We start from the raw sequence: 21,541 nt of genomic DNA, 5'->3' as shown, positions 1-21,541 counted from the left end.
GTTTATAATAATATAAGCTGCAAAAATAATGGCGGAACATTAAATTGTATAAAATAACTATAGTATAGTATTTAAATGCATCTAGATTGTATTACATAGATACACAAATATGATCATTACTGCAAATATAGTAATTAAAGTATTATATAATTCGTGTTTTACTGCCATTTCACATAAAAAATAATGAGATTATAATACTCATGCGTTTTAAAGAATTTTAATATTTTACTCATATTTAAAAATATGTGAAGGAATAATTGGCCGCATACTGCAATTTTTTTTTAGATGTTTTGGTAATAAGGTATTTTTTCTTTAACCCTTTCACCGCGGATGGCTTCTATAGAAGTCATCAAGAAAATAGCTAGTACTCATTGGGCACCTAAAGGTGCCAAAAACCCTTAAGCCTAATCATATGGTTACTTACTATAATTTAAGGCTGTAAATCACTTGAATTTCATAAACTATAATATTTAAAAAAATATATCATGAATATGTGCCCCCCACCACATATTAACAAAATTCGAAATGACCCGCAAAAATATCATCCGCGGTGAAAGGGTTAATCTTTCCCTTATGGTTCATAAATAATTCACGCTAAAACTTTGAGGTTCAATATTGACTATGTGTTACTTAAATGATATACACTACTACATTTATCAATTGACAGTTATTTCTATTTGTCGTAAAAAGTTTCGCAATTTTATATTATTTTTAAGACAATACTGGATCGCATATTTCATCGTAGAGTCGCTGGTCGTCTCAAATCTTGTATAGAATTGTGATCCTCGAAATTCTGTACCCGAGTGTTTCATCATTTGATGCTAAATATTGGCTTTTGTTAACAAAATTTTCGCCATCGAAAAGGTAGAAAGCTCCATTGCTAATTCGTGCTTTTCTCTAATCGATTGGAGATGATTTGCAATAAAATTCCATTAATAAAAGAGTGTTTAATATCGGTTAAATGGACTGCGATAATTGAGATCTTACACAGCGGCTTAGAACAGTGTTTCTTATCTGCTATGTGTATCGACCTAAATAATGTTTTTTTTACACATCGCGTCACATATTGTAGAATGTTTTTTTTTTAATTACTTTTCAAGCATTTTTGTGGGTCGATGTTTATATTTAAATTACTGTAATATGCATTTGTTTATAGACAGTTGTTTTTTTTGTCGAATATGACGTTAACTTATAGTAAATTCCTTTTGTTGTCTTTGCTTTGTATGATATTTTATTTGCAATACGTAAAATAGTAATGCGTTATTCTTTGCCGTCGGTATTGTATGTATGCTATTGATATTTTATTATATTGTCAATGTTATACGAGGTACTATAGACGCCACATAACTTCAAAAATATAATAAAAGTCTAACAAAATAATCAAATAAAACATTAACAGCATTAATAAAAATATATTTTTAAATGTAAAATTTTTAACACATCTTCAACCAATTTAAAACAAATTCTAAAAAAATATGCAGCAATAGTATCCCTTCCTAATATGCAACTGTGTCACAAGTCTTTGCCGCTTTTAATATTAAAAAATGTCAACTCTGCTATAATATGAAATGAAGGTTCTTGGCTAATCTATTAAATAGTATATTTTTGTGCAATTTTATAAATATTGTGCGTGTTTCAACAACGGTCATAAAAAAGTATGTAAATAAGTCTATTTATTCATACATTGAGATATTTAAGGGTTAGCGTTTTAATTAATTTATAAATATTGACAAACGTTAATGACCGCTCGGTACCGAGCGTTCCCACTGCAACGGCGCCGACACGATGTTATAGCTTTTGACATGGATTTTTGACTTCTGAAAAGTGATAATTGTTTTTGCCCTCTCCTATTAACAAAAAATCGGTTTTATATTTTAAAAAGTTATATATTTTGTGTAATAAACTATTTATTGAGACTTTATTCCCCCTGATATTATATATTTTGTCCTGTGTTAAACAGTATATTTTATTTATTAAGGTAACAAATTTTTTTGATCCACGGCTTCAGCTAATTACCATATCATAACATTTTTTACTGATTATTATTCTTATTTATTGTTGTAATAATTTTATATTTTATTGCTATTTTTATAAGAAAAAAAAACACTCATATTTTACACTTGAAATATCATTTATTAAATATTTTTTTATATAAAACTAACAAATAATACAAATTAAATTGAATTTCACATATAAAAAAATTACAATTAACTTAACTGATATTTATTTAAAATTAAATATTGCACTGCACAAGTATATTATATTTACAATACATTTCATACTAATATATTATATGAAGTACATTAATACTAAAATCGGTCTCATAGAGACCAACGATCACATTTACAGGAAGATTTTAGATATACCTATTAGTCACTCGTCGATCCACATAAAAGTCGCACAGCAATAATACTGGTACATTATCTAAAATATCAATAAATATCCTACTTGGTAAAAATGCTCTCAAAATTACATAATAATTTTAGGTACACATAATATATGGAATACATGTTTGACTATACTCTTACTATCACACTTAAGTCTATGAATATATTTTGTTCTTTGCATAATTGACAATCAATATTTAGTAGATTAAAAAAATGTCTTATGTACATATTATATATAGTATATATTAATTTATATACCCTCTACAAGTTCTGCGTTTACATCACAAGATAATACCCATTCCCAAACACGTTTGGATATTGCTTTTTGGTCTACTGTCGATTCTAACCCATAAGTGTTCATTATTTTGTTCAGTTTGTTTCTGTTGTTCTCTTGCGAGTTCTTACTTCCGTCTTGTTGTCTAAGATATAGTTTGATCGAGTCTTTCCTTTCTTGGACCAATGTACTAGTGCTAACGATTTGCGAGCAAGAGCTAGAAGTTTGCAGCCTGTTTTCGATCCAAGAGTCTTTCATGTATTTCGAGACTTCCGTAACCGGCGCCCTTTTGTCAGGTTTGTGCTCAAATATGCGCCTGAACATTCTCAAAGCTCGTGGGGAGAATTTCTTAAAAGGGATTGGTATTTTGGTGGTCCGTCTCTTTTGATATCTCCAGAATGCTGAATAATTAGGGTCTTGTATACTGTCGGCCATTTGCCATGGCGGACAGCCTGTCAGGCAGACAAAGAGTATGATACCTAATTGCCAGCTGTCGCTCGACGTTTTACATATGTATTTTTCATTCTTTATTGTTTCGTATATTTCAGGAGGGAGGAACGGCAGCCAAGTGCATCTCAGCTTAGAAACGAGGGTTCCTTCCTTTCTGGTAGCGCCAAAGTCGCACAGCTTCACTTTGGAGTAATCCGGAGCGAATATTAAGACGTTCTCCAACTTTAAATCTCTATGCACAAGCTCTTTAGAGTGCATGAAGTCTAATGCACTCGATAATTGATTGCCGATGAGCTTGCAAATGGATTCTGGAAGTCCTCCAAGTTTGACGTGTCCGGCCAAATCGCCATAAGGCGCGTACTCCTGGGCGAACACGTAGCAGTTGTCGCACTTGAAAGACACGTTATAGCTGTCCAAGATGTTCGGATGTGGGCTTAGATGATAGGAGTAGTGGTATTCTCTGAAAAAGTCTTTCATCGGTGTCAGTTCGCCATAAACTGATTTAAGTACGACGGTAGAATCGGTGTTTTTGTGATTCGCTAGAGTGACTCTGGCGTAGCATCCTTCAGCTAACACTTTCTTGATGTCGTATATTTCAGACATGTTAATCTCTGCCAGCTGGACTTCTTGGATCCTGTGGATGCTGTTGATTGCGCCGTTAGACAGCGAATGGCACAGTTGATTGCCATTGTTGTCTTTCTGGTCGATCTCTTTCTTCTCCGATAGCTTCATGATGTCCTGCTTCTGCTTCAGCTTGGTATAGGCGGGCTCGTAGCCGTCACCGAAGATGTAACTGGCCAACAACAGAGATCTCATGGAACGGAAGATCCTGATATCCTGAAATGGCAAGAAAGAAATCAATAAATCGACTGTGTAAAAATAAATCTCTGTTTATATACATAAGCTGTGCGAATTCTTCTATTGTATACACAATATTTTTTTTACGATCTTTCTTTATTTATAAAGCAATCGCATGATAAATAAACGATTGGCGAATATTTGGCGTGCAGGTACGGCGCTTTTAAATAAATACTGAAGCTATAGAAAAGCTTCACACGTCACTAAAGTCAGCACGCGTTTGAGTAAATGGTGATCGAATGTTTACTAATCGAGCATCGGTTTCAGTATGGGCGATGGCAACTGATATTTACGTTTGTCGGACTATAAGAAACAAATAGACTTGAGCTATATGTAGGCTTTTGTGCCGACACGCACGAAGCTTTTGTTCTTCTGGGGAAACTATGCTTTTTATAACTTAGCATGCTGTCAGTATTCGTCGGGCTAATTTTAGATCACAAGTATAACAGTAAAACATTTTTTCTTCTTCCATTATAAATATCGCATTAGATCGAAAATAACTACAAATACTATCATATAATATATATAGGTAACACTTAAATTTTGAATGAGTCTTACTAACTTTGATTTCATATAATATCAATTAAACCAGTGGCCTACTAAATGTTGTTTGTTAAACAAAGATACGCTTGGTCAATCGTAGCCACACACAATATTTAGATTGGAGATACAATTCGCTTTGAATCTTGATCTTAACTAAGATGCGTAGTATTGATTTTTTTATAAAAACAATGCTCCACTGTGCTTTTTCTAATTTAAATTTTTCCATTATAGAAACGTTGATAAGAAGACTATATCATATTTTTTTAATTCAACAACAGTGCTCAGATTCCGAGCTAAAATTGCGGCCTCGGGATTTCGGGATTGCAATTCGACGATCCCAGACCCTCGGGAATATTCATGTGAGTAGATAAAATTGATAAATAAAATTTATTGTATGTTAGAATTTATTTTTATTAAAATCATCTATTCATTATAAAATTAAAGGATCATAATGCGAAAGTTTAATTATTTAATTTTAATGTTCGAAGTAAATTAAAATGTGATTTATTACTGTTAATGAGCTCTCGTATATTTATAATTAAATTACTCACATATCTAACGTTGTTATAATTGCATTTTTAATAATCTTTCAATGTGTTAATAATATTATTATTGTAAAGGTATGTTTAATTTAAGTAATAAAATAAAATAAGCCGCGTAGCTAAAAATGTTTATTTTAAACTTTTTTTAATAATTTGTTTTTTATAAAAAAAGATTTATTTAGTATCCATTCTTGTCCATATAAATATAATATTTTATGTAGTTTAACTAATGTTTTCCAAATGAGCTTTCATTTGTTAAAATCAAAAGTTAAACGATAAGCTTGTTTATGTAGCATATTGTAAAGCATTGTTTTAAGTTTCTTGTCATATATTAATGGAGGACGACAAGACCACACACGAAGTAATAGTTTACCTCAGATAAAGTTTGGTAGTAGATAACAATAAATTAAACATAAAAAAATCGCTAGTAAGCTAAATAGAAGGATTGTTTTTCTCTCTTCGTGAAGTATAATATGCACGGTCAGAATTTCTTTCGTATTATTGTGAAGGTCGAGTTAAGTCTTAATCAATCAAATAGTTAAGCTCCGTTTAGTTTTTATGATCATGGCAGACGTGACCGTGAGGTTGTAGTTGAATTTCTTTATTCATCTATCCCTATTAACTTTGTATTTGAGAAAATTATACTGCGCATTCGAATAAAACACGATTACGTTTAAAACGAACTAATTTTAGGTTGTATACAAACAGAGTTAATGTTTCAGTTTACATGTCCAAAGTGGAACAAGCAATGTATCATGTTTTTGGCTCAGAGGTATAAAACTCGCGCGTGTAATTATATTATAGATCATTGCTCTCCAAGGTTTTGAAAGCTATCCTAGTCACATTAAATGCATTTTTTTATTAATAATAATAGATTTTTTATGCGATCGATAAACGTCGTCGTCGTATTCGTCGTTCGAATTTATTTTGCATTATTAAATAAAATCCAATTAATACTTCATGAGGTTTTCCTTCCTTCAACACCATTATTTCGACAAATTAATTGTTCTCGCGATTTCGGAGTTTTGTTTCGACCTCGCCGAGTTTAAATTGAACCAATTCAATTTGCCAATTCAATTAACCGAGATTTTGCCAGACAAAGGGTTTGTTTGCCGTTAATCCCGCGCCCTTAAAATGGCGGCCAACACGCTCAAATAAATGGCTAAAATTTTGGCCAAATACCACTTGCTATATTTGCATCTAGGAATTCATATATCTAAAAATAATATGCGTGCGAAACACTCCCAAGTTTTATTGTCGCTAATAATAGAGCGCACGCGATTTCGAGTGTGCCACCAAAATGGCGACTAAAATTTTCTTGCAATGAGGCTTTCGAGAGAGGAAATTTTAAGTGGGGCATCAATGTAGACCCACGAAAAGTCCTTTATGAGAGCGTTTCGGTTACTTTGAACTCTATTTATTTTGAGCGCTAACTTGTCAACCCAGCTACGGCGTGTATTGATTTACTTCTATTTTTGGCAGATGTACAGGGCGGCTCGAACACATTATTTATTACACATTAGCATTGGCTTCGTACATGTTTTATCTACCTTAGTTATTTATTCAGTGACAGAATTGCGTAATGAAAATATAAAATAATTATTGTATGATATTATATTATAATGATATCAGATACTAAGATGTTTTCGGTGATGGTCCAGTTTTTTGTTTTTTTGATACAACATTTTTATATAAAATCGTGGTAAAAAGATTTATAATAAATTAATAATACAATTTATTGCCTATTTCGCTATTTAATAATACATTTTATGATAGTGATATTGATTTATTAAATTAGAAGCAAAGCAAAAATTATAAAATCATTAATTTAATCAGTTAATTTATATATTTACAACTAGTGCTTTTTAAATTTTAAATATTTTTTTATATTTATAATCAATTATACCACATATGATAATATATTAAAATAAGTTAAAAATACTTAATAAAAAAGTTCTTTAACTTATATTTAATAAAAAAAAAAATGTGTATTGTTAAGTATGCATTTATATATTAAAGCTACAAAATTATTTAAATTAAAAAAAATACGATCATCCTATATATAGATTATTTGATATAGCGTTTATTTTTATGATATAGATAACAGTAATTTTATATAAAATATACAATTAATTTATTAGAATAAATAAATTATAATTAATTTAATTAAAAAAATATTAATGCATAATTTAACGTTAACTATATGTACGTAGTATTCCTTCAGGACATTAAAATAAAATATTTTCAGTTTACCTTGTATTTTTAACGCGCAAACATAAATTGAATATAAAATATTGTAAAAGCTCCTACGTTTAACTAATGAGCTTTTTCTAGTACTTCACGGTCGTTTTAGAAATTCGTCACTAGAAATACTCAAACGTCAAGTGTTTATCCCTCCTACGTAAATCTCTATGCACACACCTACGAATAGACAGACTTGACCTATGACCTTATGCACGAAAATAGAACGAAGGACGAAACGAAAGATCCGCACAACCTAAACATAAATAAATAAATAATTACTCACGATTTAGATAAATTATCCGAAACGATCCCTTCTAGTAGTGGCTCAGCTTTTGTATCTCCTATTTTTTCACAATATAAAAGTCTCTTATTCTCTTCACACTGAGTCAATAAAAATCACAAAGTCACAAGTTCAACAAGTCCGATTCGATAATCGATGTGATCAGCGTGTTATTGATATGTGCGCCAGTCTCCAGGACGTGTTTCTTCCTTGGAGCCTTTGCGCCCGAAAGCTCTCAACTGACTGCCATCGGACGCGAAAGCTTAGTTTTATATCCCGTACCGTTTGACGTCATCAGCGTCGCGACGCCCCCCGCTCCGCTCCGTTCCCGTTGGGCGTCCCTGCATCTTGCGCCTATACAGGGTGTGTTCAATACATAATTTGGATGCCTATAAAATATTTATGTGCAAAGGAGTTTTCCTCATGATTATGTTTTACTAAAGAATTTAGGATTTGACACTTGTTGCATATTAAAAAGATAGCTAAAATATATATGAATAATGTATACATATTTATATATATATTACAAGATAAAAATTATCAACACTATTGATTATTTGGTTCAAGATCAAATAATGTTACTTGCAACTAGATCCTTTAATATAGGTTTTGACTAAATTTAAATTCCAATGATTCACTAATATAATATATACGGAATAATCTTCCATTATTTCATATCAAATCGACCCTTCGTCTACGCGTACACCTGCTAAATTATGTGTGACCAAAAAGGGATAGTCACAAGTGCGATTAAGAATCTTTCTGGGTATTATTATATAAAACAAACTAGTTATTGTAAAAAAGTAATCTTAACCGAGATAAAGGGAATTAAAATTACATTTTCAATAAGCAAAGATTCTTTAAAATACAAAATGCGAGATGTAAATCTTGGTGAATATATAATTTTAGTTAAAAAATCAATTATTTTTGGACTTGTAAATAAACTTTTAGGAGTGATTCATCTTCTAGTCGACCGACCTCGACAATAAGCTGATCTGGTCTATAGAAAACGGAAAACCACTCTTCTCACACGGACAGCTAACATACGCTGTTCATCGACTTCAGAGAGAGACCTCCAAGCTGCACTATCTTAAAGCTGTTGATATCCTAGCTTTGGGATCACCGCTGCTTACATACTGCCGTCAACATAAGACACTGAAGCTCTCTGATGTATCAACAAGCTGCCGAAAATTTGATGTATAGTTGAACGAAACCTTCACGAGAAAAGTACAGCTACAGTCAGATCTAAGATTAGCAATTAATTCAAACGTCAGTTATACATAATATTTTGCGGCAAATCGTATTAATCATATAGTCATATTTTTCATATGTAGAGCGAAAATATTACTTCGTGAGTCTCATAAAATTATGGTATTATTTTTATCTATTTAAATTTAACAATTATGCTTTTTATGTATTCTAAAAAGAAGTGTCTCCATTTTTATTTGTTTATTTATTGTTTATATATAGCTTTCGAAACAATAGACAAAAAAATAATGTTGAAAAAATTTTAATAAATTTTAGATATAAGTGAAATTATTTTAAAATGGTTTGATAATTATATAAAAAATAGAAAGAAAAAATTGTACCACAGTGGTTCAAATTAGGACCATTGTTGTTTATAATAAATAATAATGATATAATTATTAATATAGAAAAATGTAAAATAGATCTGTTTGTGGACGACACTTTAATTTTTAACATAATGTTCTGGAATTAAATAAAAATGAAATGTATGCTTATTAGTTGTGAGAATATCTTAGATAATAATATAAATATAGTTATAGATAACTATATTGTAGTAATGGGTGATTATATAAAATATTTAGGATTAATTGTAGTTAAACAAATAATTTAAGGAGCATTGAATTTACATATTAAAAAAAATAAGTGTATTATCTAGGATTATGAATATGTTAAATATAAATACAATATCACTATATTTCTTAAATTTAATTATTTTGTTTATAATATTTATAAGACAATCCGTAAAATTAAAAATGTAGTGGGTTTTCTCAATGAAATAAAAAACACCCATGTGCATCAGGAAATAAATTATAATATAAGTATTTTTTATATTATTTTATATATATGTTTTAATTAAATTTGTTTAGTGTATAAACAATGAGATATATATATATATTAGCTTAATGAATTATTAAAATAACATAATTAATAGCTAAAAAGCTAAAAAATGAAAAAGTAAGCAACTGCGCAAAACTTTTTTAAGATTAAGATCTTAAATCCAATCGATATGTAATACATAAATTCTTGCAGACAATGTGCTGTTTATTTTCTTAGAAAAGTAAATCACTCCAGTTCTAATATGTAAGTTATACAATAATTCAGCTCTAAACCATACGTTTAAAGATTTATATACTAGTATGCCTTTCAAAAAAATTTAATTAGAAATAAACATGAGAGTAGATTGCATTATTTAGTAACCAAACAAAATATGCATGTTAAAAAAACAGTAATTATACAAGGTGCATGGTACTCTTGAGCACTTTAATTAACAAAAATATTATTGTACAAATCTCAACATCTTGGAAGCCATATGTTATGAATGTGCGTGTTTTTATAACGTAAAGAGTAAATAAAAAATCATTTTCGTACCAACCTGTATATATGTATTTTTATTGTTCTATTGTTACGAATTCTAGTGCATTTTATAATTAGTTTTTATTTTAATTTTTCCGTCTTGACACTTGTATATTTTAAGACGAATTTTCAGGATTTGTGACGCCAAAAATTCAGGAAATTATTTTAATCTTAAAAGCTCATTCTTAGCTGAAGTCTGAGAAAACTTTCCTGACTCGTAGGTTTTTATTTTTATGTGTATTTTAAAGATTCTTCAGGAAGTGTATCTCCTAATAATACTACAGTAACGATGATGTCTGTGTTTATATTGCATATTGTGATTGTTAAAATTATTTATTTTGTTTTGCATAAACCAACGACCGTCAAAGGTATATTATGCAATAGCACGAGATGTTTGACTTTTTAGATTGATTGCCAACCTGTGGCTTTGGTGTTAAACGGCTATTGGTTGGTGGTTTATAGTCCATTGTGTTTAACGATTATAATATTTTATTTTTATAATTAAATTTTATTACTTTTTCTCCGTTTATTTGATCAATAAAATAATATTTCAGTTACCAAAACTGATGTTAATTTATCAGGAATGAAAATACTTTATTTATTGCGTTATTAAAATATAAAACACATACATTAAATACAGATTTATTAACTCTAAAGAAATAGGTGTTTTAAAAGTAGATGTTAACCGCTGTCTTTTATATCGCGATGACGACGCTTTACTTAGAACACGGGAAAGATGAGATTCGTTTACTGTAATAAAACTGTAGTTAAGTTATTATATATTATTAGATATGTTGCACGTGTAAATATATTTTACACTATGTATCATATTAGTTGTAGTTATTCATTTATTTTAATACAAAAAAATATAATAATAAAGCGAAATTCTAAATATATATATATATATAGGTATAATTATCAATTATATTTAAAATGTGAAAGTCATATATTTTCTAAAAGATTTAATCTTTGATCAAAGTTCTTATTCATTTAAGCATGCCAAGTCACCAACACTTCCAAGTAGGGAAAAATCAGATTTTATCGCGAATGTTATTTTTGTTTGATTGTCACATGAGCGAGAATAAGTGTGAAATGAAAATTATATTATATATATTTTATTTTAAATTAAAGACAACTAGAAAAGTATTATTAATGTTTTAATCTAACATAACGAAACTATTTTTTGACCTTAATCTGAAATAGTCATATAATATTTTTTTTAATTATCATTATCAGCCTAGAAAATATTTATTAGTGTACCTCTGTATCTATTTTTTAACCTAAACATTTCTTTTTTTCAATGTTTCGTACCTACTCTCATTTTTGGCATTTACTGCGTCAATTTTTTTTTCAAAAGAGTCGCAATCGCGTCCCTTATCCCTGACCTTTGCGACCAGAACGTCAGCGCTTAAGAACGCTTCTCTTGCACGAGCTTAGCTTACAAAACACAAAGATGTTTCCGGCGATAGCTATGATGAGTTAGAAACATTTATATAAATCCTTTTTTAAATTATTTTCAAATGTTTATTATTGTTTGTATAATAGCCATTATGGCGCATTGGGTAAACCTGTCAAGTCATGATGGTCAGATGTAAAATAAAATCTATAAACATTTTTTTATATTAAATATGCATTTGTCTGTGAAAAGTATTTCTAGCGTGAAATTTAATATAAATCTAATTTCAATTTTTAAATCAATGTCGCTTGCATTCTTTCGCACATTTTAATCTCGTTTCAAATTAAGCGTAAAATAAATTTATTCTGGAATTTATTTCCTTGCAATATATCTGTTGAAACAAATATTTTTTTAAGAACGCTACATTGGTTTTGTATTGTGGTTTCTAACTACAATGTTAATCGAATTATATCGTTTTGCTACAAGCAAAGATTGTTTTCAAATTAGATTTCTGGCAATTGGCAATTTTAAATACAGCTCTAGGTTTGTGCCAAGTACAAGCTCCGCGTTAATGATACGGTGAAAGAATAATTTAGTCAAGTACTGGGAAAAGTCCACATACTCTATAAATAAACAATTGTCTAATTTGAGTCGTATTTTTAGTTGCAATATTGTCCCTTTATGTTTATCTGTAGAATTTATTTTCTTGTGTGTGGGTGGGAAAATTACCTAGCCATTGTCGAGAATCACTTTTCCTTACTTTAGTTAAGATCGCGTGGGCTTCTCAGTATTTTACAACACCCAATGAAAGAGAGGTGCAAAATTATTTTTTACTTTGAGAACGATTCATAAATATAACATAATAGCCTTACTGGGAATTTCAGTCTTTTTTAAAACGTGCTTCGAATAATGGGTATAATGAAAAAAATAATTAAATGCCCCAATGTGGTAAAATGGTTATAGACTAAAATGTATCAGCTTATTGTAGACGGCTTACTTCTAAGCAATTTTAAAATAATAATATACACAAACATAGTTTAAAAAAATCGCACGTTATTTGTCTGATCAACGGTGAAACGTGTTTGTTCCGTTTTTTATTAGTACGAAAACTCTTGATATAAATTATTAGACAGATGTTTTAAATTTAATGTCATATAATCGTTAATATGAGAGATATAAATTGTGTAAATATTTGCTAAATGGACATGGTTAAGATCTAAAGATTTATGTTTAACTAATTTACTATTTAATATCGAAAAGATATTTCATGACAATCTGTTGGTACATGGTACACAAAAGCTCTTTGTGAAATTCCCCGAAAAGCTAATATATATGAATATTTATTTATGTAAGTTAATTTAAGACCATCGTGACCTAAAAGGTTACCTTATCATTTTGAATTATCATACACGTCTTACTATATATTTATTTATAAGACAAATATTTGCGCAATACCTCTTTCATCAGTACTAGCACAAATATAAGCGCAATAGACCATTAGTATAATATTGCTAATAACTAAAAGACCTAGGTTCGAATCCTAAATGAACCTTAGAATTTTTCAATTTTTATTGTATTTAAAAAATCAGAATTAGTGATTATTTATTATACAGTTCTAAATGCGATCGATCATTACAGATTAGGTCAATTCAGATTTTCCTAATCTAACTTATGAATAAAAAAACTGATCTAGATCGTGCATAGTGTCATTTCATATTTGTAAGCTAAATTTTATAAATATTAAAATATATGTCACCAATTTATAGACTGACCGGCGTTAATTGTGTTTACCCTGTTATAATGCATTGGTCTAATGCTTATTATATTGCAATGTAGCTGTGAATCTAATAAAATATTTATCAACTTCATATTGATTTATAAAAACAAATATATGCACAAGCTACTAAAATATAATTTATAAAGGCATACCACAGGATTTTAAGTTGAGACCATTATTTATTTTTATTGTACAAAAATTTAATTAAAATGGGTGTACATTAAAATGCTAGCCGCTAAATTGTAAAATGTTTGCCGCTAACGCAGATTAAAAACAACTTTTTTTAAGACAAAGGGTATTTTAATCATTTCTGATTTATAGCATGTACCTTGTGACTTAAATTGTTAAAAGGTTTTTCACGGTGGTGTCCCATTTTAACGAAGAAACATACTTTTTCTTAATCTGTGAAAATGCTTTATAACGAGCCGAACTATCTAGCCTTTCATGACTTGATAGTATTATGTAATCTCTCTAATGGTGAATAAAAAAGTTACTGTGATAATAAATAATATAATGGACTCTTGAAAAATAGTTTAAATCAACATTGAAAACACAAATGTGCAAAAAGTAATGATAATAGAAAATATTAATATACGTGATGATATAAAAATAAATGTAGAGAAATATCATGTAAATAAAAAATATTAAGCGCTACTATGACTGTAAAGTAAGTTAATTAAGTAGGATTTAAAATATATTAAATATATATCATAAATTTTGTACCTATTATAACACATATTATTATGCAATAATACTATTTTTGGCAAATGAAGGGTGGGTTAATTTATTCCAAAACTTGCAGAATAAGAGAGTGGTTGCGGTGCTTAGAATAGAGCAAGAAATTATAATGGTTATATGTATGCTAAAAATAGATGGATTATGTGTGTTAAAATAATATAAAAATAGGTTATTTTACTGAGGGAATTTTAGTAAAAAAGTGAGCGAAGATTCATAAACGGGAATGATAGAAAAAAATTAAATGTAATACATTTTTTTAACTTTACAATAATTTGCTTAAATATATTTAATTTTATGATTTTGAGACCAAAATGACTAAATAGACAGAAAAGTTGGTGGAAGTTTCTTTTCGTAAGAATATATAAAATACCATATATTTATATATAGATATGTAGCTGGGGTGGACAAAAAAGCTGTCATTAAGAATTAGAGTTTTTGCTGGAATGTCGAGTTGAATTATTGTCAGCTGTGATTTGTCGTGGTGTGATCTTGTATTGATATGGAGAATCTTTATTTGTCTGTCTCTCTCTCTCTTTCTCTGCCTGCTTGTCTGCATTCATGTTACCGAGTGTCACATATTTTATATCTTCTGACTAATAGCAGATAAAAATGTTGGCGGGCTAATTGCTTCTTAGACACACACACACGAAATGTGCTTATGCCTTAAAAGTGAAATGTCCAGATTGCCACTTTCGGCGATTATTAACAAAGGGATAAAAATAACAGTGGTCCTTTTGCGCAAGGTAAGACATATTGTTTTTTTGCGGGTGCTTACAAGTGATTATTTTTACGTAAAATAATAACAACTATTTACGCAATTGTTTAACCCCGAGATCTATTTGTTTTGTTTTTATTTGAAATATTGTTAGAATTGCCTGTAAATTAATTATGCAAATTGTTGGAAATATAGATTATAACTAGAATTAGGCATAATAATATGTGTATGTATTTAAAATTACATCATTTAGTACCATACATGCTAATTTTTGGCACAAGCTATGCCTGCAATAAATAAGAAAATTATTTAAAATATTTAAAAATTAATTAAAAATTCATCTTAACCCGTTGGATTATTATACCTTTTATTTTATTACACAAGTGAATTTAGCCATTTTTATGAATATCCTATTTATTGATTTATAGTTGCTATCCTTATTTATTCTTTTGGAAACATTTTCATCTCGACAAAAATCCACTATTACCCTAGCTTCATCATCTTCTGTACTTATGCAATCGATTTTTATTCATTGTAGCTACATCCTTTGACCACTAAAGCTTATGAGCTTTGTAAAAAGTCGATAAAGAGACATTTACATATATTTTGAATTAGTTAGTGTTTTAAGATGTGCGAAGATCCTTCTTAATTTTTTAACTCTTACTAAATGTAAAGGCTATTGGATCGAAATATTATTTTATATGTATATGTATAATTTATTATAATTATTTCGACAGCAGTCTATTGTAGGTCATGGTATATTTAATTCTTTATAATAATATTTATTTTGCATATATTTTGCCAATCTCACCAATATAGATTCGCAGATTGCCCTCGATAATTCCATATATTAAAACGTCGCTAAAATATTTTATCTAAGGCAAATCGAATTTATTTTTTGCTCTGAACTTTTTTATATTGCTATACATATATAATGTAACGATAACATTTTTTTTATTTTTTAGACCGTAAATAAATTTATGTTCTAGTCATAAAATTGTAATAAAGTATTTCGAATCATTACAAATGTGCTACGTTTTAATGTTTTGTTATATCAATTAATGTTTTTTTTATTATGAAAGGTTATTTGATTGAATTGAATTTGTTTAATTCAAGGAAAATTGTGGAAAATCTCACTGCATAGACATTTTTTTAATATATCAAGGGAAACATAGAAAAGTGCATATTGTAAACGTTTTTTTTAACTAAAAATCATAAATGATACATTTTGTCGTTGTGTGTCTGTTTAAAACTTACAGTGGAAAAGCTTTAATATTGAAAAATATTATATTTGTCTAATATTTCTTTAGAATCGCCTTTCGCATGTACATTATTATATTATAAGAAAAAAGCATTTATATGTTGTTAATCTTAATCTCCAATAAAGTAGACTTCTAAACGCTGGTATATATTTACTATAAAATAAAAAATAAGGATAATGGCGAGAAAGTAGATTTCTATACAGTAAACTCTCGAATATCTGGACTAATGCTGGAGATAAAGAACACGGATAATCCGAGCTGAATATGCTGAATGTATTTAAAATACAGATTATCATTTTTTTTATTTATTAGGAACATATGTGATTCTCGTACTTTTGCCCAAGATTGTGCTATTATATGTATTATATATTATCCAATGTCGTCATTTTTTCCTAGAAATTGGATAAGAAGGAGCAGTTTATATTTACGATACTGCTTTGTGTGGCAACCCTTTACTTTAAAAAGTATCTCTTATTTCAGAAACTCACATGGTTTTGAACCAATTTTCGAAGATCTCTCTAACTATCCATGCTCCATTTTAGTTATAATAATCAACAGTAAGATTTTTTATTTCGGCTCCCTTTATCTAGGTTTTTTCTGTTTTTTTGATCACTGAAAGATCGATTTTATAAATTTTTTTTACATCTCCGCACACATGACTAATATTTAAGAATTAATTAAAGAAATTTAAAATTAATTCATAAATATTAAATTCATTATAATCTGCACCCGTATTATTGAGAGTACACTGTATTAATAAAAATAACATTTTATAATTCATAGTCTAATCATTCAAACTAGTCTTGTTGTAGCCACTGTAATGACCGTCATAAAATCTAACTTAAATCCAGCCACGTTAACTGGAATAATAAAGACGTCAGCTAGAATTTTTCAAAGAAGCTGTAAATATTTGCCAGGTCGCTTGAATATGTTTATAATCATAATGTTTTTACGCATTATCCGAATCTCTCGCATAAACACAGCATGATAATAAATTTCTGTTGTGCAAAACGACCAGGGAAACATTATATGGAACGGACGAAATTTTTCACGTCGACCATTTGAACGCATTTGTTAAAGCGCGTTTATAAATCGTTTTCGCTGTTTGTTTACCGAACAGATCGTATTCGTGATCATTGCGAATTAATAAAACATTTATTTTTGGTATAAATTGAAAATAAACAGTACGAAGATTATTTTATGGCCACAGCAACCGTATTTAATGTATTAGTAGATGTTGATTGTTCCTATAGAATAACAGACACTGATTTTTATTTATTAATGGCTTGAGCTAAGCTAAGGAAATCTACAGTAAATCTTAATCTTATATATTATTGTTCTAAGTCGCTTCCGGACGCGCATATTTTAAAATGAAACATTTTATGCTCAATTTCTACTCTGTAAATAGTATCGCTTCGTATGAAGAGTGTATATAATTACACACGTGAACAAAGGAATATATTTAATTATAATAATAAAAATAAAAATTGAGCTAGCTCGATTGATTTCCGAGCCACCGGTAATGCGTTCTGTTGTTTCGACCAATAAAAAATAAGCATTCAAATATACAACAAAATGGCCGACAGTAACGTGGCAACAGTTTTAAATAATTATTATTTATTAATAAAATTTTGTTACGCGACAGTAATTTTCATTAGTTCGTCATGTGCGTTTTTCCATTTGACTTAATATAAATAATCGGATTGCTAATTAACTAGGTATGTTATAACTATGAAAATTAAATATATAAATAATATGTGTAAGGATTATAAGAATACATTGCTCAAACTAGATAAACTTCGTAATGAAATCTTCAAATTTTGAATTCCTGGCGACGGACTCCGAGGCCGAAAAGTGACCTTTTTTAATACATAAACATTATCATCGCTTCCGATTTAATGCACATTTACGTTATATTTGACAGAACTAGGTATGTTTTAAACGTGAACATGTAATATATACTTATTACGTATGATATGTCATATTTTAATTGTTTGACATACGAAAATGATACTATATAGTGGGTGAAATGTAACTTTTTGCTAACACTAATATGAGATTTTTCATTATTACTACCATTATAATATGTTTAATTAACTTTGGTACGAATACCTATAATTTCCAAAATAATGCTGTTTGTCTTTTAATTTTTGCTACTAGAAAGTCAATAGTAATTTTATTAGAATAACCGTGTAATATTATTCATATAACCAACACTTACTGGCACACTCATAATTTATAGTTTTGATTATATTGTTTATAATTCCAATGCTACATCATTTTAAATCATGTTCAATTAACATTTTGTGAGAAAAATGCTGTGATTATAACATATTTCACTGTTTATTTAATTGCACCGAACTGCGCGAAACAAGCGCTTGCCAGATGACAGAAGAGTAGTCACGTGTATGCAAATTTGAGAGATAAGGGAAATCCCGATCTTGGGCGCGGTTGAGATTCTTAGTATAACGAATTTTCAATTTGTCCCCGATAAACTTTCATACAAAATGTTTTAATTGTAACGAGCACTGATCTCAGTATACTGATCCGAATTTAAGAATACGGTACAATTTTTATACAACGATAGAATATTTTTCCGAATTCCTGTGTTCCGAATGTGTTCACAAGCATCATTCAAGGTGTTTCGGCGACCCTTAAACTTTATTTATAAAACATTTTTATCCTTAAAGATGGACAAAAATAATCTGTCAATCTTATAAGAGGTTATTAATTTTATTTTTACCTTAAGACAAATGTTCGTCTCAACTCACACCAAGCATAACAATGCTAAGCAACGACTGAAACTTTTAAGTCCGAAAAAACAGACGCTTCCCTCTTCGCGTCAACTCTGATTTAGCTACGACTTCGTTCTTCGGAGACGACTAAATTTTACAGATATAGAAAAGGCTACAGAACATTATGTAATCATAGTAATTACACATAGGAAAACAAACATTTATTTTCTGAGTCTACACTTTATATATAGACCGCAACCAAGACCATTTGTATGGTATTTATACGAAGACGTATATAAAATAGCGCTAAACGTGTTTATGTGTGTTTGGGTCGAGTTTTCAATGTACATTTGTTAGAAGCCGTGTAATTGCTTAAACTTTAGTACAATACCGGTACGTCAATGCTTTCGGTATAATATTGTTATTACGATAATCAAAAGGGTTCATTATGATTACGCAAAGCATTCAACAGTAAAAATCGCCTGTATTCAACCGAAATTACGTAAATTTTAGCGATATCACAACAAACACGTAAGTCTGCGTACCGTATAAAATTTCCATCAATTCACCCCTCGTTGGCAATTTCGCACTCTGCTATTTGCGAAACAAAAGTTGAAGCACAAAAATTACAATGCCTTATTATTCTTTAAAATTTGAATACGCTTTTTTATATACACGGTGTATTTAAACACCCTTATCACGTTTTACCACCCAATGTGAAAAAAATATTACATAATCCACGAGTTTCATTAGCGAACTTATTTGAACGAAAAGGTCTGTGAAGAAGTTATATATATACTTCTGAATTTTAAAATATATTTAGGCTTTTAATTTGATTAAAAATATGTTACATAAATACATAGAAAAATATACGTAATAGGTAAAAAATATTTCATATTTCAGGAATTATAAATCCAGTTTTAGTCCCAGAGGCCAACTCATATATAATATAATTACCTTATTAAAAATTTACTTTTAATAACAATAATACTCGTAACATTTTATTTAAACTAGTGGTAACATAACTTCACAGAAAAATATATAATTTTTTTATTTAATAAGGTATTAATATATTTTTAATCCTATTTAATACACACTGATATTGAAATTGTAATCTTGTTTTAAATAAACACAGATTATTATTTTTATAAATTTTACTTTTTAATTATTATTTATATTTTCATTAATAAATTTACCATTCTGTTTATTTAACTACTACAGTAAATCAAAGATTGATCTGTGTACAAGTATTTATAACATATACTTTATTTAAAAATGCTCTAATTTATTAGCTTTGTAGTACGCCTTAATAAACATTTTTTATTTAAAAAAATTCTTAACCCCGAAAATTGATTTATTTAATTGTATTTAATAAACTAGCTTTGTGTTAGATAAATACGATGCTTAATAACACTTAGATTATCTTGATCCACAGCTTCCAGAGTGTCCCTCTATATTATAGTATTTTACTTTAAAACTCTCTTAATCGCAAACTAATAATTTATTTCAATTAAATTACAGTTGCTTATGTGAATAGATTTAACAAATTATAAATCTATATTTATATTTTTTTTAATATTAAATAATTGAGTTTTGTGGTTAAATAACTTAAATAATATTAAAAATAATTTATTAAACCTTTTTTAAAACCATATCCATATATAATTTTTATTTATATATTTATGGTAATTGTTTCAAATATTCCTTCTTATATTTAACACGTCCCTCTGATTTTACAGAAAAGTTGTATAGCAAAATAAATGATTATATTCACTTAATATTTTTTTATATAACTTGTATAGCGATATTATCAAATAATAATAAAACGTGTTTATAATAATTAAACAACCTTTAGTATATAAATAGTTACGTCACCAGATTATAAATTATATTGTCTTTTTAAACAAATCAATCTAAATCTTCCGAGATTTTTTCAACGAGGCGTGTCGTAAATGTTTTCCTATGTATTTTTTTAAAATAATTTTTCGCTCTCATTTTCCAGACCTTGACAATATTTCCAAGCATCGTTAGTCTGCAAACTCAAGAGTATAAAAAATACATGCGTGACTAAGTTCTAGGTTTTGCCGATTTCGTCACCGTTATCATTACATCGTTCCCAATAGCAGTATTCTTGAAAATTTAACTTAAAAATACAATTTAAACCGAGTGCTTAAAATTTGTTAGGCGAAGAATATTTAATTAATTTTTTCAGACCATTGTTTGACCTTTGAATGGTGCCATTGTGTAAAGCAAGTCAAACGCATGAATTTTTCATTATTTTCTCTGAGCGCCCACAATTATTAGGTTTTCATTTGACAGAATTTATTATATAGCGTTGGGAGTAAGCAATTGGTATTCGTTATGAATAGGCACTTGATTGTGTAAACATCGACTATATTATAGTCACATAAGACTGTTATGAAAGTTTGAAAAACACTTAGCATTGAGCATTGCTTAGTATCGAATCGAATGTCGATTTATATTTATAGTGAAAGCATATGTGTTAAAATACACTGAAAGCTTTTCAAAAGTATGACAATGTATCGATTGAAATTAATATTTGCAAATGTAACTGTCAACGTGATAGAAAAGGTCGCTAAAAATGAATGAATGAAATTTTATAAATAATATTTTTTACTAATATACGGTGAAGGATGTTAAAGACGTATTACATTAGCTATAACAAGTTAAAAATATAGTACATACGCAGGGCCACCGAAAATAAACCCGAGCCCTGAG

At 28.8% G+C, this 21,541-nt stretch overlaps 2 protein-coding genes across 3 annotated transcripts in view; one reads left to right on the top strand and one right to left on the bottom strand.

Annotated features, from left to right (window-relative positions):
* Positions 1-2,112: 2,112 nt before the first annotated feature.
* meng (serine/threonine-protein kinase meng-po) lies at positions 2,113-3,927 on the bottom strand. The gene has a single exon (XM_088203891.1). It carries the CDS (start codon positions 3,925-3,927, stop codon positions 2,638-2,640), a length of 1,290 nt encoding a protein of 429 aa, XP_088060017.1. The 3' UTR covers positions 2,113-2,637.
* A 14-nt stretch (positions 3,928-3,941) lies between these two features.
* LOC148226048 (uncharacterized) overlaps positions 3,942-21,541 on the top strand; it is a 57,244-nt gene continuing 39,644 nt past the window's right edge. Inside the window, exons 1-2 of one of the 2 annotated variants that reach the window (XR_015812262.1) lie at positions 3,942-4,871; positions 8,530-9,047. Coding sequence is in view for 1 of the 2 variants with exons in the window: in XM_088203892.1 (XP_088060018.1) it covers positions 4,671-4,871 (201 nt within the window). In the remaining variant the exon portion in view is untranslated. Of the gene's footprint in view, positions 4,872-8,529; positions 9,048-21,541 lie in introns of those variants that run through there. The other variant, XM_088203892.1, reaches the window with a different exon arrangement.

This window comes from Plectrocnemia conspersa, unplaced genomic scaffold (genome assembly GCF_051122295.1).
Source record: "Plectrocnemia conspersa isolate PC_06_02 unplaced genomic scaffold, ASM5112229v1 ptg000014l, whole genome shotgun sequence".
Classification (NCBI taxonomy): Eukaryota; Metazoa; Arthropoda; class Insecta; order Trichoptera; family Polycentropodidae; genus Plectrocnemia; species Plectrocnemia conspersa.
The sequence above is the reverse complement of the archived record's forward strand: the minus strand, read 5'-3'. Positions and strand labels throughout refer to the sequence as shown.

Coding starts and splice junctions, on each gene's coding strand:
- meng (XM_088203891.1), bottom strand. CDS start 3,927: ATGAGATCTCTGTTGTTGGCCAGTTACATCTTCGGTGACGGCTACGAG.